At 35.4% G+C, this 17326-nt stretch overlaps 1 protein-coding gene across 5 annotated transcripts in view; it reads right to left on the reverse strand.

Moving 5' to 3' along the window:
- Nucleotides 1-17326, reverse strand: part of PPARG (peroxisome proliferator activated receptor gamma) — a 63448-nt gene that overhangs the window by 18274 nt on the left and 27848 nt on the right. For all 5 annotated transcript variants that reach the window (XM_072876285.1, XM_072876284.1, XM_072876281.1 and 2 more), the window contains 3 exons: nucleotides 10166-10393; nucleotides 8111-8280; nucleotides 6144-6282 (listed from right to left, as the gene is read on the reverse strand). In XM_072876285.1, coding sequence (XP_072732386.1) covers nucleotides 6144-6282; nucleotides 8111-8280; nucleotides 10166-10385 — 529 coding nt within the window. In that variant the 5' untranslated portion in view covers nucleotides 10386-10393. The remainder of the gene's footprint in view (nucleotides 1-6143; nucleotides 6283-8110; nucleotides 8281-10165; nucleotides 10394-17326) is intronic.

The following is a 17326-nucleotide window of genomic DNA, read 5'->3' on the forward strand; positions in this document are numbered from 1 at the left end:
CTAATCTGGAATCTCACTGGCATAAGACTCCCTTTCATCAAGGTTATTTTTACAAACAAGGCATTAAAAAAAAAAAGGGACAGTATATTGCTTCCCCTTCCTATGTTTTAATATTCACTTAGCTCTAAAATAATTTATACACTTCCCCAAGGCATTAAAAACAACAGGAATTTATTTTCTTTTTTTCCACCTTTTTTTTTTCTTCTTCTCTCCCCCCCTAATCAGGTATCTACTGGAACATTCTTAAGGATATACCACAGTGTATACACCAGCTATGACGCTGATTACTGAAATAGAGTTGTTTAATGTAGAGATTTTATTGAAAAGATCAGGGATTTTCAAAACAGAGATTGTTTTGTCATTAGAGAATGACTGACTAAGCTGTATAATTGTATTCTTTTAAAGAACAGAAACCAGACTGGTAACAAACATCTTGCTAGAAATTCCTACCTGGGTAAATAGCCTACTGCCTGTTTTTTTCAAGTAAGTTTGCCAGAATTGAGGGGGGTAGTTTCTTTTTTAAAACTTATGGCAGTTTTCCACATAACTTCATCTATCTGCTGTTGCACTGATACTGTCAGTATAAAATAAGTTTCTTTTATTTTTGAGTATAAAATGAGAGCCTAGTATGTATACTATGTTTTCTAAATATGCCCCTTATCCTATACCCTGATTCCTGTGCATAGTCTCTTGTCTCCTGTCCAAGAGTCTCTTGGAAAGTAAATTACAGTGTTTGTACTAGCAATTTGGTATTGCTAAACAACATATTTTTGATAGTTCTCTGTTAAAAGTTTACAATAACACGGTGTAGAATTTATAATAAATGACAACTTACACTGTGTTCATTTTTTTAGTGGAAAATAAGATTGACTAAAGGGTGTTCCAGAATCACATTTCTGGTGTGCTTATCTATCCCCAAAAAGGATACCAAATTACCTTTGCAAAGTCGGCAGGTGTTATCAGCCTCTAATAATTTTATATTAGTGCTTCTAATACAAAATTATTTCCATTAATTTACAGATTGCATTGGAGTTCATCATACTGTGAATATTTAATTTACTGTTAATAGTTCTAGAGTAGATGCCTTCTTTAACTTATCATTTATTTTTATTTTGCTTGTGATGCTGATACTTATTTTCCTGAAAAGTGCTTTCAGACCTCTGCATGAAAATGCTATAAATACCAAATATTATTTATTACTTTGCTATTTGTTTCAGTACTCTTCCTTGTTGGAATCATATCTAATGTTTTGTTTCAACGTGTTTGAGAATTTGGATAATTTTTATATATACAGTCAAAAACCCCTGTGAACATTAATGTTAAATCAGAGCATTGTCTTCCCTGTGCTAAATTTTATGATTGCAAGCACCCTTATGTATAATCTATTTCGGAGTTAAAGCCCAAAGACATGGAGGAAGACGATATCAAATGATACATGATTAAAGCCGCATAGAAATTTGCTATATATTTTCAAGAAATATTTGGCATAGGTTTGGCATGGGGCCTCATGATGCTAACTTTTCTACGCAGATCAGATTCCTGGTTTCTTTTTAAAAAAAGACGATTTTAAATTCCTTTTGTGTAAATGAAAAAGGAAAAAAAAACCCCACAAACAACAAAAGAAATAAGTACTACTGCCTAAGGTAACATAGAATTATACAGCAGGTCTGTTAAAATGCTGAGGAGATGACTTTGAAAGCAAATTAGCACGTGTGTTGTTATATGGGAAACTAGGTTAGAAGCATTAACTTCTACTCTTCAATGCTTGCATGCTACATTCAGAATTGAGTTAGCTATAACAAACAAAGCTTACTCATAGCACAGAAAGCTATCACGTCAATGTCAAATCAGTCCAAACTACCCGTTGTTATCAAAGAATGCACCAGCTGATTAGCTCATCAAAGTGGTATAGCGGGGGTTGCCTTTTACTGGCCTAAACCACCCACCCTTGGTTTAACAACCCATTGAGCGGGATTGCCAGCTATCAGATCACGTGTCTATCAGTGCAGCAAAACAGGCACTAATATTAGCAGAGGTTGTATTTAGCAGATAGGATCAAGTCTTCTTCTAAATACATGAATGGATTTCACTAAGAATGGAAACGAGATCTTACTGTTTTCCATACTATATAAATCCTTAGGGTGTATCTTGTTGCCTGCCATCATAATATCAGACTTTTACATAAAAAAATTCAGCAATAATGAAATCCCTCAGGAATCTCATAATATTTTCTTGAGTTTAGTGTGTGAAAACTGTACTTGGAGTAAAGTTTGTTATGCATCTTTATTTTTGTATGGATTGTATGTTTATTAGCAATCTATTATTTCCACATGTGTTTGTTTCTTTCTAAATGTGTGTTTGCAGGATGGATTAATAGCAGTGGATCTTTCATGATCCACTTTTAAACACTGTCCCTATTTCATGAAAATATGTGTCTTGGAAGATTTCTGATGTAATTTACAAATTATGAGAATAAAGTTTCCTAAACAAAAGGTGATCAGGACCCAAAAGTATATTTTAAATATAGCAATTTGTTAACAACATAAAGTTAGAGGGTTGTGAATCAAATATTCCTATCTTATAATTTGATAGGCAAAAGGATAGTTTAAAAAGATTTTTTTTAATGTTTAGAATATATTTTATAAATATTATATTAGTCGCAGCAGATTCTGTTCAATGTTTATTAGCATTGCAGGCAAAATTTGGGGCAAAATTCAATTTTGTGGTACTAGCTTAGTAGTTTCCTTTTAGAGAAGTCATTGTCATTTTCAGGGGACTGAGACAAAAGTCAGGGAGAGGTCAGGCACCAGGAGGTTTAGCGAAGGAATTTGGAAAGTGGGATTTGGGGTGAGAGGAGAAGTAGGAGGGATTGACGATACTTACAGAGGCTAGGGTGGAAAAAGGAGAATTCACAGGGTGGATAAGAGTTCACAGCATTTTTGGTGGTTGAGGAAAATTTCAAGGATGGGTGGCATGATCTTCTCCCTTTTCTGCTTCTTTCTCCACCTCCCTCCTGTGACGCTGACCTCATCTTCTATTTGCCTGGACCACTTACCCTCCTTGCTACTCTATCTCCTCTCTCCTCCATCTACCCTCACAGCAGGCCCAGCTTCCTTATCTCCTGGGAGCCTGGGAAGTGGATCAAGGCAGGATCTATAGGGTCGGGAAGGGCAGGGACAAGCCAGCGAGCTGGTAAAGCGATCTGGAAATACGGCTCGCTGCTCAAGCTGCAAGGATGGAAGGGGTTCAGATGGCAATTTCTTTCACAGTAATAGAAGACTCTGCAAGTTTGGGCATGTGCCTGCAGCTGGAACGTATGATCTCTCTCTTTTGGCAGTTATTTCTTTTACTTGCATTTACAATATTCTCCAAATGTCAGTGACATAAACCCAATAGTGAATATAGTAAGACACTACAAGCTACGTGATATTCTTTGCCTTTCTGTGGAAAAACTAGAATATATATCCTTATGCCACATTTTATGGCTTGGAGAAGTCACTACGATTGCTTATAGACTATTGTGTATAGCAGTCTTCTGATTGTCTAGATTATTTTTGAGCATAAATGAGCCCCCAAATAGACTATAAACACAGTTTCTTACACTGGAAAACACAAGATAAAAGCCAGGGTGGATACCTGTCCAAGTTTACTGGAGGGATGTGCCCAGATTGAGCAGTTCACTGCTCCCAGAACTGATAATAAAGATGCACTGCCATGTGTCCTCTTTGTCCCATTACAGTAGTTGGTTTTATATAAATATTACTTTCAGTAGAAGAGAAAAAATTAATGAAATTTCTAAAATAAAAGAACCAAGCTTCTGCTTAGTGGTACTTCAGAATACAATCTGAGCAGTTAAGGGTTAAACACAGAGCAGCACTGTGGCTAGAGAAGGAAAGGAAAACAATATTCAAAGCATGAGAACACTACTGTCTTTTTTAACTTTCAGCCAAGTGGTATGTAGCATTTATACGTGAAAAAATGTGGCTGTAGCTGCTAAGTGTCTCCTTGCATTCCCCATTTTTGTAAGTGCCCTATTCATTTTGCAATAATATATCTATGCAAGGACAGTCATAGACTGGAACCCTCAGGCACAAATAATCCACATTCTGATTCCAAGCATTTAAAATGCAGATAATTTCACTACCCAAATGGACCAACTTTAATCTGTAGATGTAACATAAAAATGTGTCTCAGTGTCATTGACAACATCCACTGTTGCATTTCTGCGTGCTTCTTTATATAGGCCTGTGTCTTCAAAGGCAAAATTTAGTTCTTTTTATTGGATTTGTTTGTTTATAAATGATGGAGGACTAAGGGTGTTGTTTCATGAAAGGTAATGTAACCAGAGTGGGCAAAAAAGGCAAATGTAGAAGCCAATACTTGAATATAAACACTACTAATTCCCTGTCAGGTGAACTCACGGTGAGAGCAAATGAAAGTGTTCCTTCAAGCCCTGGGACAAATGGCTTTGCCCTTTCCCCCTCCTCTCTATGCCTCCCCCGGACTCCCATAACCATGGCTCCTGCTGGTGCCACAGCTTCTGCCTTGGCAGTGGCTGAACAGGAGAAGATGGCAGGTGAAATGTTAATTTTAAAAATATTTCTTGGGCCTTTTATGTTACTAAGCCAGAGAGAACGGTCTTGGCCTTCCTCTTCTTGATAGAACTGCACATGGTTCCCATTGACATAATTGGAAGCCGTGTTGCTAGGTTATGAGAGAATTTGGCATGCACCTTGAAAATAATAATAATAAAACCTCCTGAATTACTATAAAAATACTCACAGTAGCATTTCAAAATTAGATTTATTTTTAAGCGTTACTGTTGCATCCCAGGAACTTGAAAACCCTATTTTCTATTAGCAAAACATTTCCCATACCAATTTACATTCACTGCATGTATTAAGTTTGCAAACCACAGTTAAGTTTTCCTCTTGGGGACAGTACACTCATTTTTTATATTGAAAATAATGAAAGTTCTAAAAAAACCACAGAGAAATTATTTTCCCAGTCATGTTTGCAATTCTTTACCCTTAGAATTACATAAGTCTCTGTGTTATGACATTTAATTCCTGTTTTTACTCAACTTTGCCAAAGCAAGGCAGCAAAGAATCTTCATTATGTCTTTCTGTCCAAACATTCGTAAGTATTTCCACATGAATTGATATGTTAATTTTAAAGTTCAGAGGGACTTTCTTCTAAATTCTATGCGAGAGCAGTATCATGATATGCTTAACGCTATCTGCTTACCTACTATAAAGGCGGCAATCACAGAACCACACACAATTGCAAACACCATTGCAATCTAAGACTACGACACACTCAAAATGGAAACGCTGCTTACAGTTCACAGATGGGAGGGGATATTCACCTCTGGATGGTGGAGAGGTCAGACAGTGCATATTACACAGGAATCACAGCTATACACGCTATATGATGAGAGGCCGACAGCTGAATGGGCATGCTAAGAAACACTACACTCCTACTTACCACACATTGGAATCTATGCCCAGATGTGGGTATCCTAGGAAGAGGGAGGACAGTTTTTTTTAAAACAGTACAGGGTCTGGGCCATTCATTTAAAGTATGTTGTGTTCTAGTATGAGGAAGCGTTAACTTAATGATGCTCGATAGTGCATCGACAGTCCTCAGTAAGCGTCCTAGGCATCAAATTCAAGTTGTTATTATTCACAAAGTTTCAGTAAATTCTCTAGTCCATTTTTCATAATTAAGTTTTCTGCTTACAGGAAAGGGATATTGAGCTACAGTATGCAAAAGAGTCTTGTCAGAAAATAAGATGAACTGAAAAATAACAATTACACTAGGAAGGTTGTTCAGGAAGAACAACCAACAGTGTAACAAGCAAGAATGATGGAGAGTAAATAGAACTCATATGTTACATTATGTATTATATCGATAAGTGCAGATCTCTACCTATCTGATTTTTATGTTGAAAGTAATCTCCAATCATATACATAGTCTCCTAAACTCAGAGGCAGTCTCTCTGACACATATTTCTAAACTGCCTAGTGTAAAGAAACAGAAGACTCTAGATGTTAAAGCAGCACATTCAGTAATCATATTAATGTTTCATGTTATTTTTCAGATGAAACATTATTGTTTTAAAATATGCTATGTGCACTTACCATTATGTGACATTCCCACGGCAAGGCATTTCTGAAATCTGCAGTATTGACATTTATTTCTGCTTTTCTTATGGATGCGGCAATTAAGATCACACCTGTCATAAATTAGCTTTAATCTGATTGTTCTTCGAAAAAAGCCCTGGAGTAAACATAAAAGCATGTAAAAGGATGCAAGAAACTGCCAGTGTCATCGTCTCACTTCTCTATACACACAAAGCACCTTTCTGCATACACACTGAACTTAACTTTGTTTTAGACAGGTTGCCAAAGGAAGCAAGGCTCATGTGATCGTACTGTCTGCTTATCAGTGTGCTCCTGCTCTGATCTTGTTAGCTATTTTCAACCTAGTTTGATAGAGAGATAAAAATCTCAAATAGCTGGGGAAGCTTATGGGAATCAATGGGGTGTAAAGGATACTAGAGACGTAAGTTGAGAGCTCTACAGACGTGCTGAGCAGGAAGAACACTATGCCAAAGGAAGCAAAGCTCCATTTGTTCCACTGCTCAAGAGACAACTTGTTATAAAGTGAACATGAAATTTTCAAAATTTGAAGTTCACTACCAATGTAGAAATTTTTTTTACAAATCACAAGAAACCAAAAATTCTGCCAACAGCAGTTTAATCTCAAGTAAATAAAAAAGGTTGTGGGTTATCTGTTTGTTTAAATTTTCTTTCCCAACTAAGTATTTTTTCATTCTATTTCAAATATTTATTTTTCTTTTTGAGCCTGAGTACTTAAAGAGAATTTATATTCTTTCATCTATTTTATGTCTTTGTTTTTGCAAAGTGCTGAACTAATTTTGCAATATTTATTTCTGGGTTCTATTTTCTAGGTTGTTTTATTTTCTATTTTATCTCCATTGTTTGGATACTACAAGTTTGCAAAGTACATTGGCACATGAAAAATCCAAAAACTTGGTGCCAAACTCATGGAAATTATGCCACAGAAGTCTTATGAAGTCTTATCAAGAGAGAAATCATTACGGAAATTCACAATTCTGTCTTTTTACAGTTTAAAGATGCTTTCTCAGATAACTCATAATCAATTAATAAAGTTTATCCAAATTTATCATAATTCGTTCCTTGTAACAATTAATTTTTCCTCACAGCAAATAATAACAATAAAAGCATAATGACAACTCTTATTTCTAGAATTCACTGTAATTTAAGTAATCAACAGCATACTTATTGCTTTATGTGTGTTCCTAATTCAGTGCTACAAATTTTATTTGAGCTCTGCATTGGGTCTTTCCTATTAGTTATTTTCCTCAAGATATTGAAAATAGAGAAAATGGGAATTTCACATTAAACCCTGTAATATTTGTCTTTGAACTCAATGAATTATTATTAATTTCTTTCTCTGGCATTTCTTTTCTCATTCTTGGGAATGGTCAATTTTTACACCATTCATTTGTCCTCTATGTGTTATAAACACTAAATATCACTGACATAAAAAAGCCAGTGGAGTTTTAAAGCAGAAAGCGACATTCTTTAATACCATTAGACTTTTCTGTAGTAACCTAGAAATGTGTAAACTGGGTAAAGAAACTCTAATCAACCAGAATAACAGAGTGTGGATTTTAAATTGCTCAGAGTATTGAGCTTTGGAGTTGGGCACGAGTCTGCTCTTGCTGCGTTCTAAGAATCCAGATTCTGCAAGTGACCTCCAAGACAGCAGGAATGAAATATAACTGCATAATTGACAGAAGTAGAAGAAATGCACAAAAAATTTGAATAGATCAGTAACATAAATGATCAGTAATGTAAATAATAAAAAACCCCCAAATTATATTTTAAAAAACTTCCACTTGTTAAGTCACAAAGTATATCCAGTATATGTGGAACAATTTAGTTAAAGACCTAAACCTTTTTTTAAAAAGCACAGATCTCTGATTTTACCAAGTGATTATTCAGATGAAAATAGTATCAAACGTTACTTGAGAAAAAATACCTTTGTGACAACTTACCTTACAACCCTCACATGCATGCACACCATAATGAAATCCAGAGGCCTTGTCCCCACACACACGGCATTCAATAGCCATGAGGGAGTTGGAAGACTCCTCATGAGGTTTATTGTATAACTGAACTTTTTCTGAAAAATAGGGTGGGGACGGGGGCTCCATTTTGATTGCACCTGTGTATAGAGAAGATTTAAATGATAAACTCAAACTATAACTAAAGATCTAGAAGAAAAAGCAAGGAATAATCACAAGCAATCACAGTAAACACAGACAGATTCATAGGTCTGTTTCATAACACAAAAAAGAGTGGTAAACAAAGGATGTAAAGGGATGTAAACTGTAAGCAGCTATTTCACTGGCAGTATATAGGCTGGAAAACCTTGAAGAGGCAGATTGTGACGTAGGAAGTGTATTACAGATTCAGTTTTCAGCTCTGTAGTGTGGAATTATTTGAAGATAGGGATATTAAAAATTTACATATGGAGCTCTCCTACTTGAAAGGCCTTACATTTCTCAGTATCTAATCTGGTTCTATTACTTTAAGGTGTTCAGAACTACTGCAGGGAGATGGACTGGAGTTTCTCATCTAGTCTAAAAAAAAATTTAAGCATCTAATAGACCTATAAACTGAATAATATATTATTGGATAATATATATATATATTGGATAATATAATATTGGATATTTAAAGAAATTTAGCTCTCTCCTGGGGAACACTGTTCAACTTTGGATGCAGTTTAGAGATTCATTTTCTCTTCTGAAAGTTTCTCGTTAAGAGAGCAACCTGTAATATTGAAGAAGCTCAAACAACCAAATGTGATACCTTTAAATCAATCATTACTGGTCATAGAAGAAAGCTGTGACATTTGACACTATAACATTACGTCAGATCACGTCTCAGGAATGATGTAACAGACATAGTATTACAATAAGGTGAATGTTTTTCTTTTCCAGGCTGGCTACACTATACAAACGAGAAAGTTTTCTTTCCTATATAAACTAGGAAGAAAAAAGAAAAGTGGAAAATTATCTAAGTAAAGACAAAGAGGATTTATCCTACCTAAACTCTACTGCACTCTCTAGCTTGTTATTAAAGTGTTATGGACATTTCCAATTAAACAAAATAAATCAGCTGGAAAAATGTCTTTCAATTCATTTCATAAGTAACCCAGAGGTACGCAGCACCTGCTTCTCTGTACAACCAAAATTAAATACCATAATTTTCCTAGCAAGAATTCCTTGAAAGAATTCCTGTACAGATTACTACAAACAAAAGTGATGTCAGATCTAAGTAGGCTAAGTGGATCTTTAAAAAAGTTCCAGGCACAGCAACCTGACATTCCTACTTTGAGCAGGAATGCAGTAACAACTCATTTAAGAATAGGTCACTTCCTTTCTTAAAAGGAGAGTTCCGTGTACTTTTTTTTACTGTAACCTGTGAAAGAGGGGTGTTTTTCATAGTATATAAATAAAACTAGCCCACGAAGCTCCAAGGTTACACCTGCATTAGGAACACTGATAAAAGTTATACCAACATAGTGACTCAGATGTAGCCAATATTTCTACTCCATCAGTTTCTTAGGCCATTTGGAATGTAAAAGCTACACATATTAATACGCTCTGTATGCTGGGGCATTTTTTAACATCCAGGATATTTATTCTGCATTGTATGCATAGAACTTCAAAGGACAATTTACACACAAGGTACATGAATAGGAGACTGGAGGTTTCAGAAACAAATGGTAGGGTTCATGTGTCTAATAAAAAGTGTTTAATGTCATTTTAAGTAAAAAGTATTTAATGTCATAAAGTATCATTTTAGATACTTTATGATACCTTGCCTAATCTCCAGCTGCTGCTCTGGAAGGGTGAAGGTCTGCTATATGTATTCTATCTTCTCTATCTGCCTTGCAAGAATATCTTGCGGACATCTCTGATGACACAGGATACCAGCATTTAGGCATCTGAATACTTCTAAATCCTTTTGCTGATAGTACACTTTCCAGAGAATGAAGCAAATGTGAACATGAAGGAAATAATAAAAAATTAAAAGCATACTTTGGCAATCCTGGAGCTTGATATCATATTTATAATCAATGCTTGTCTGATCAGTTCTTGCAAGAGGAATATCTTCATAGTGCGGTGAAGAAATGCTTGAAAAATCAACAGTGGTAAATGGCTTTATGTCAAAGGAATGTGTATGATCATCCATCGCAGACAGATCCACTGGACTAATTCCAAAATTAATGGGCCAAAACGGCATTTCTGTGTCAACCATTGTAATCCCTGAAAACAAAAAAAGAAACAGACATTTTAAAAGAAGCTAGTTATCTCTGTAATGAGTTCGGGCCTGAGCTGAGGTCCTATTGTCTCATGTCCAAAGGGTTGAGGTGCAAACTCACAATCAGGTGTAGGTTTTAGGGGAATGTTTAGGCCCCATCTATCACTTGGCTTTAGTTTGTCACCATATAATGCATTAGGCTGTATAGTAACGTTGCATAGATAACACTGGGCAGTTAACCTAGTTTTGAGGTTCTTCTTAGGAAGGCTCTGATGTCTCATGTCATAAAAGCAAATGAGATTTGCTGGCATCCAAGGCTCAGGCTAACCTTAGAACAGAATGGCTGTCTTAAGTACGCTACTAGACTGAACTGATCTGATCTATACTTCAAAAGGCAGCAGAGGCAACTACTGCCCTCACAGAACAAAGGTTCAGTTAGATGAATAATTGACAAAAATATATATGGGAAAAATAACCATCGAAATAATTACTAATGGCCAGATGAAATACAATTGCATTTTAATAGTATGTTTTATAGAACAGTTATGTGCTTTAGTAAGCATGCAAGTCATTAAAAAAAAAAAAAGGAAAAAGATGTGAAATTAAAGCAGCATAACTGGAAAAACATTTTTCACTTTTTTTTTTTAAACAGACAGTTAACACTGACTTGAATTGCATCTCTCAATAGCATGCATATGAATAGAATTAGAAGTCTTCCACAATTAATGTTTCAGTTTTGCAAATTCTAATCATCATTCTTCCCAAGTGCCTGAAAATCTTAAGGTTTTTTATATTAAGAAAAAAAAAAAAAGTCATTGGTATTAAATAGTGGTGATTTTCCTCCAAATAACCAGCAATATCTGAAATCTTTAGTCATTCAAGTATGTCAAACGTTTTGTCCCAGAGTCTTAAACCCAAGGCACAAGGAAATGTAATTTATTACTTTCCAAACTCCATATGTATTTATGCAGATCTTGAAAGTAGTAAACAAATTAAAAGCTTCAGTCTGCAAAAATCTTCAGCAAATCAAGTGAATTTAGACTGAGATATAAAATGTTTTTCCAAGTCCTCTTCTGACAGTTAGCTGAACCAAAATCCTTGATTTAGACATATTTCAACTATGAAAAAGTTTGTAAGTAACAGCAAGTGTAAAACACTTACTGTTTTATAACTAGGGTCTGTCTTTAATTTTGCATGATTTATAAAAAGAACATTCTAATCTAAAAGTAGAATAGATGTTATGGAACTAAAATAACTTGGTCACTTTGGCTGTTTAATTTGGACTTTAGACCCAATCAAGTAAGTAGCCTTTAACTTCTAGATAACAGGAACTTTGGTTTGATCTACTTTGAATCAAAACTACTGTGTCACACTGTCAAAATTGTTGCAAAATTAATATAATGGAACTGACCTGCTCTATAATTTTGAGATCATCCTTTGTTTTGACAGGCCTACAGGTAAGTAAAACAGTGACTGTCCTCCCCATCAACTACGCTGAAGTGCTAAGGTAGTAATGGCTAGAAATGGTTACAGTTCTCTTAAGTTTCCTCAGGAAAGTCACCATCATTCTTCGGCCTTCTAGGACTCGCAGCACAACCCTTTAGTTCATCTACCTTGATAATTGACAACAAAGATTGTAAGATATCTTTCTTATTCTTAAATTTCAGGTAAGAAATTCTCACTGCGGTGGGAACAAAAGAGATGCTACTGTATCCCATGCTGCACAACATCCATGTTGCCTCTAGTAGAAGAAAAAGGGAACCTATAGGTCCTTCATACTGCCACTCCTGTTTCTACATGACTGATAAAGTCAAGTCCTGTAAAGCAAACAGTGTTTAAGGCTGAACTGTTGGCAAGGTTAGCCTAACGGTCAGCCAGCCATCTACCTTCCCAAAGGCTTCAGCCATTGGATGGAATATACAGTCTCATGTTATCCTTAATGAAAGTAAGATCTGCCTACAAGTAAACAACAGAATTTCTAACTGCCACGAGTGAAAAGTAGCTGGTGAAAGTACATTATAGGTTGTCAGAGTATCTTGGTGTTATATAGTATCTTCCAAATAGTCAATTTTTCTGTAAGCATGAAGTGCAAATCCCTGGCCATGAACACTGGGAACTGTCTTCCTTAAACAGATTTCCAAATAAAGCAATAAAATAGAATAGACACCTTCTTAAGAGTCCATTTTTGTAATTAACCAGACTTGTCTTTTAAAAAATAAATGAAAATCAAAGACATCTAAAATTTAAACATTGGCTTATATTCCTTTAAGCAAGTGACATTGAGAGTTATGTCCACTTTGTATCTGGAGGGCTGCCTCAAGGGTGAAGAAGAAGGATGCCTACAGGCATGGTCCTGGTTATAGCCCAAGTTCATCCTGTGCAGTCCACGGGACTCGATACGTGCAGGTGCACCCATGAGGTTACTGTGTGGCCAAGAAACAGCTGCAGGCAACCATGGCATGAGAAGGCAGGAGGACTCCTACTGACAGCTGCCCTTGCACAGACACCTCCCCTGCACTAGAGAAGCAGCTGAAGAGGCTTGAGTACATGCTTAAAGGCAAGTGCAAGCGTAAGTCGCTCACTGAATAGAGATATGCTTCATCACTTGCCACTGAGCTCAATTTTTGTATTCCACACAAAGCAGATGTTAAAATTAAACACTTTTCCAGCATCATCCATAAAACCTCTATAAAAATATTCTCACAATCTTTAGGTGTTATCGCTTTGTATTTTCAATTGAAAAGGCTTCAGTTTGCAAACCACTGTGAGCTAAACAGCAAGTTAAAGCTAGGCTGTATTTCACTTTATAACACAGTGAATGACTGTGATGTTTTGGAGAATTTGATTACGTATAACATGATTAATTCTGTAAAACTCCCGAATCATTATAACACAGTGTGTACAGGAAATTCACTATGTACAGATATACTACAGCTTAGAAAGACTCAGATAAGCATGTAAGTCCAGAGGTCTGGTTTGCTAGGTACAAACTCCAAAGGCTAAGAGGGTGTAGTAGTTCCTTAGCAGGAATTTTCTGTTTTCACAGTCAGCACAACTAACTTGTTTCAGCAAAGTCTATCAATAATGCCAGAGCAGTTTAATGGTAAGAGTATTTCTAGCCTAGAACTGTGATGTTTTAGATTTTTATTAAGTTTTAGAAGAAGCGAAATAAAAATAAACAAATAAAATGTAATCTGTCATTTTAACAATCACTTAATATGAAGGATTGTGTTTCATGCATGTTGTTTTTTCCTTACTAAATGTTTTTTTTTCTGTGCATCTGTTCACATCACACACATGCTCTGTATGCTGGGAATAGAGGAAATAAAAATGCCAAGGTTACACTGAAGAGAAAAACAGGGAATTGTGGGTGCACCTATCAGCTACTACAGGTCACAAAGTAATTCCATTTTATGCTACTCATATTTCTGTTCTAAGGTAATAAAATCTGGAATCAGCAGCCATTTACAATTCTTTGAGCAAAAGCCTATAAACTCCACCCCTTCCAGAGATTAACATCCCATGACTAGTAATATCAGTTCTTCTGACCTTCAGGCAACTAAACAGGCTTTGCTAAATCGTTCCACTACAAAAAATGTCTGCTTTTAGTTTTGAAAAATCGTTGTGTTGTCTATATTATAATTTCATCTAAGATGTCCACAAAAGTACCTAGCAATGATACTATACATATGCACGTAAGTGGGTAATCTGAAGTATTCTGTTAAAGTATAAGGTTCCAACATGGTAAAATGCCTTAAGCAGATAGGATTTACTCAACACAAAAAGAGGTTTGCGTGTACATTTTTAACTGCTTTCCTCCCATTGAAAACAGTCAACTTTGGCTACATTGTAAATCTAAATTGACAAGGCCTTAGCCCTGTACAATTTACATGAGTTTAATTTCCGCTCCCAGTCTAGCATGAACCTAGGAGGGCTCATGAACACAGAACTTTTAATCTAACCACAGCTGAGAAACATTTTGCCTCTCAGGCCTCACAGTTAAGGAAAGTACATCTCTTCGGAGGGATGTAACATTCTCCAACAACAGCACCACAAGACAGGACAAGATGGGTGTTTATACGCGTGTGTGTCTACGTGGGGAGAAATGGAGAACGTGTGGCTTCTACCCAATCTTGGCTTTCCTCATTGCTGTATAAAATAAAGCAAATCCTGTGCTTTCCCAGCTGTAGGGACTATATTTCTACTACTTACTATGACGTCTGTGCAAAGAGGTGGTAAAGGATTATTTTCTTACTATATTTCATGACAACAAAAGGACTAAAATATATGACTTTCTCTCATTATGCACATATTTCTGATTTGTTTGGTTAAAAAAAAAAAAAAGCAGCAATGCAACCTGGTATACAGATAGACCAAGCAATAGCTATTTTTCAAAGATGCCAGTAAATTCAAAGTTGCTAAAGGAACCTTGAAGATGTCAGTGCAATAGATTCTGTACTGTAAGAATATCTAAGGTCCAGCTAATCACAAGACAGCTGTTTTGTGCTTCTTTCTCTGTGTCTGGATAACAAGATGCATATTATAGCATTTCTTTATACAACAAAACAGCTAGGCGTCAATGATCCCAGTTTAATATTATTCATAAACATTTCTGAATTATGAGAATTTTCAGCTTTGCTCAGGTTTTGGATATAAAAATCAAGCATTTCATTACAGTTTTAAAGTCTGAATCTTCACATATGACTGCTAAATCTTAGTCAAATTATGGATATCCTGATCAATTTAATACAATTTGCTATTATACTGGGAAACAAAATTAATTTTACTGTTCAGACTAATTTATATTATAAATATTAGAAAGAAGAAAACCTTTTATGTGCTAGTTTTATTCTTGCATTATTGAAAACTAAAATGTGAAAACTCTTCCTATGTTTAATAGTTAGTTTACAAATATTTCTATTTTGCATTTTACTTGATTTCTGCTGTGTATTTTGTCTTTTTCCCTCCCCATAAAAGATGAATGCCAACATTTCCCTCCGGAAAAAAAAAAAAAAATAAAAATTGTAGTCTTCTCATGGCTTTTAAAAAAAAACACCCAAAGATCCGAAGCATAAGTCAAATCAACAGACTACTCTAGAATTCTTTCATAAAACTCACACATGCTTATGCGAGATCCAGGTAATAAAAACATAACTAACATTGGTTAAAGAGATTTTCATGTGCAAAAATCATTCCCAGCCAGCAAAAGACTACGCAGAAGTAGCAGAGGTGTTATTAACATAAAGTCAGATGAATACGCTTTAACATTAAATCGTTAAAAAGACCAGAAGTCAAAGAGAGAATGCTGTTGAGATAACATTAAATGCTGAGATATGAAATTAATTGTTATAACTCCCGTTACTTGCATTTAATCTCATGTAGCCAACTGCTAACTATTATCTACAAGGAAGCAAAAGAAGGCACATGAGCTCGTCTGATACACGTCTGTATTGACTATCAGCCATAGTGACAGCTTACAGTTAGTTAATCTGGTGCTGATTGTGAGAACTATCATATCATTAAGTTACTTCATTCAGTAGCAATTGCAAATTGAATTGATTTTCAATTCTGAAGAAAGTTATTCAGTGCATTTTTTATATTAGGAAAACATAAAAGAACATAAGAGATTACCATGGTATGAAAAACATCTTGGATCACAAGCTACTCTTTACCATAAACACTACCTGTGCTCAGTTAACCTGAAAGGCCTGTTGTACTACATTCTAGACACGCTCTTTCCAGACAAAACTACCAAAATATGACCCTAGAGGTATTTAATGAAGCAACCAGACATCTTAACCTCATACAAGTTACAGAAAATCAGAAGCAAAAAAATTAGTTAAAGCCTCTCAGCTTTGAAACATTACTAAAAATATTACGTCAGGTATAAATATGGACAAATATATACATGATGTAAAGATTGGGTTTTGTTGGTTTTTTTAAACTAAAACATATTTCATGGAATAGTTTGAATTTCATCTCATGTAGAAATGTGTCAGAGTCTGTCAAGTAAACTCATATGCAAGTGCTGCAGAACTGAATGGGACTTCTGCCAATTAATTTAATTAAAGCAGGCTCAAACCGTCTCTGAAATAATGTCATATATAAGTCGGTTAAGACCACACAACCATTCCTAGCTTTCAAAAAAATTTAGAGATGGTGAAGGGTCAGCTTGATATCCCCATATATTTAATTTATTTATCTACTTAAGAGGAACAATAAAATGTTTTATGTGTGCCTTGCAAAAACACACCTACCCTAAATGACGGCACCACATCCACTGAATTAAAGACCTTCATTGATCTTTTAGAAGAGAATGGTGCAAAAGGACTATAAGAAGAGAAAGGACAGTCTTGTGATAAAATAATTGCGTTCCCCTTTCAATAACTCAGTTCTTTCATTGCCTCTGACACAGAAATTCTATGTGGCAATAGACAAGTAGTTCAAGTCAACATTTTCATCAGTGCTGTTTTCAGGTCCTAAATGTGAGGCATAGGGTCTGGTGATACATTGTGTTCAGAAAGTGATTAACTGATGTCTCTGGAAGGTGGAGATGGTCATCAATTCTAGTAAGACTTGGAAAAATGGTATCACTTTGTCCTATTCATTGTTTTTCTGGTTATTTAGAGAAAATTGCATAATCTTACTGCATTTACTTTTTCCTGGAGAAAAAAAAAAAAAAAGCTACTATTTAGACTTTTGTCTCGGTTCTCCACTTGTCCAGTCAAAGAATATTATCTCCCCTCCCCCGTGTTATCATTAAAATGGCAATCTTCTTCAGCAGGGATGGCATTACTCTACAAATTTTTAATATTCCTGATTATGTCTGAGTACAATGAAGCTTTAAGCTTAGTTCAAGCCTTTATGAGATACCTTCTTCAATCATGAAAATGATATATTTTTGATTCATAGTATCTGTCATTATAATGGACTTTATC

This window comes from Ciconia boyciana, chromosome 11, assembly GCF_034638445.1.
Source record: "Ciconia boyciana chromosome 11, ASM3463844v1, whole genome shotgun sequence".
NCBI lineage: Eukaryota > Metazoa > Chordata > Aves > Ciconiiformes > Ciconiidae > Ciconia > Ciconia boyciana.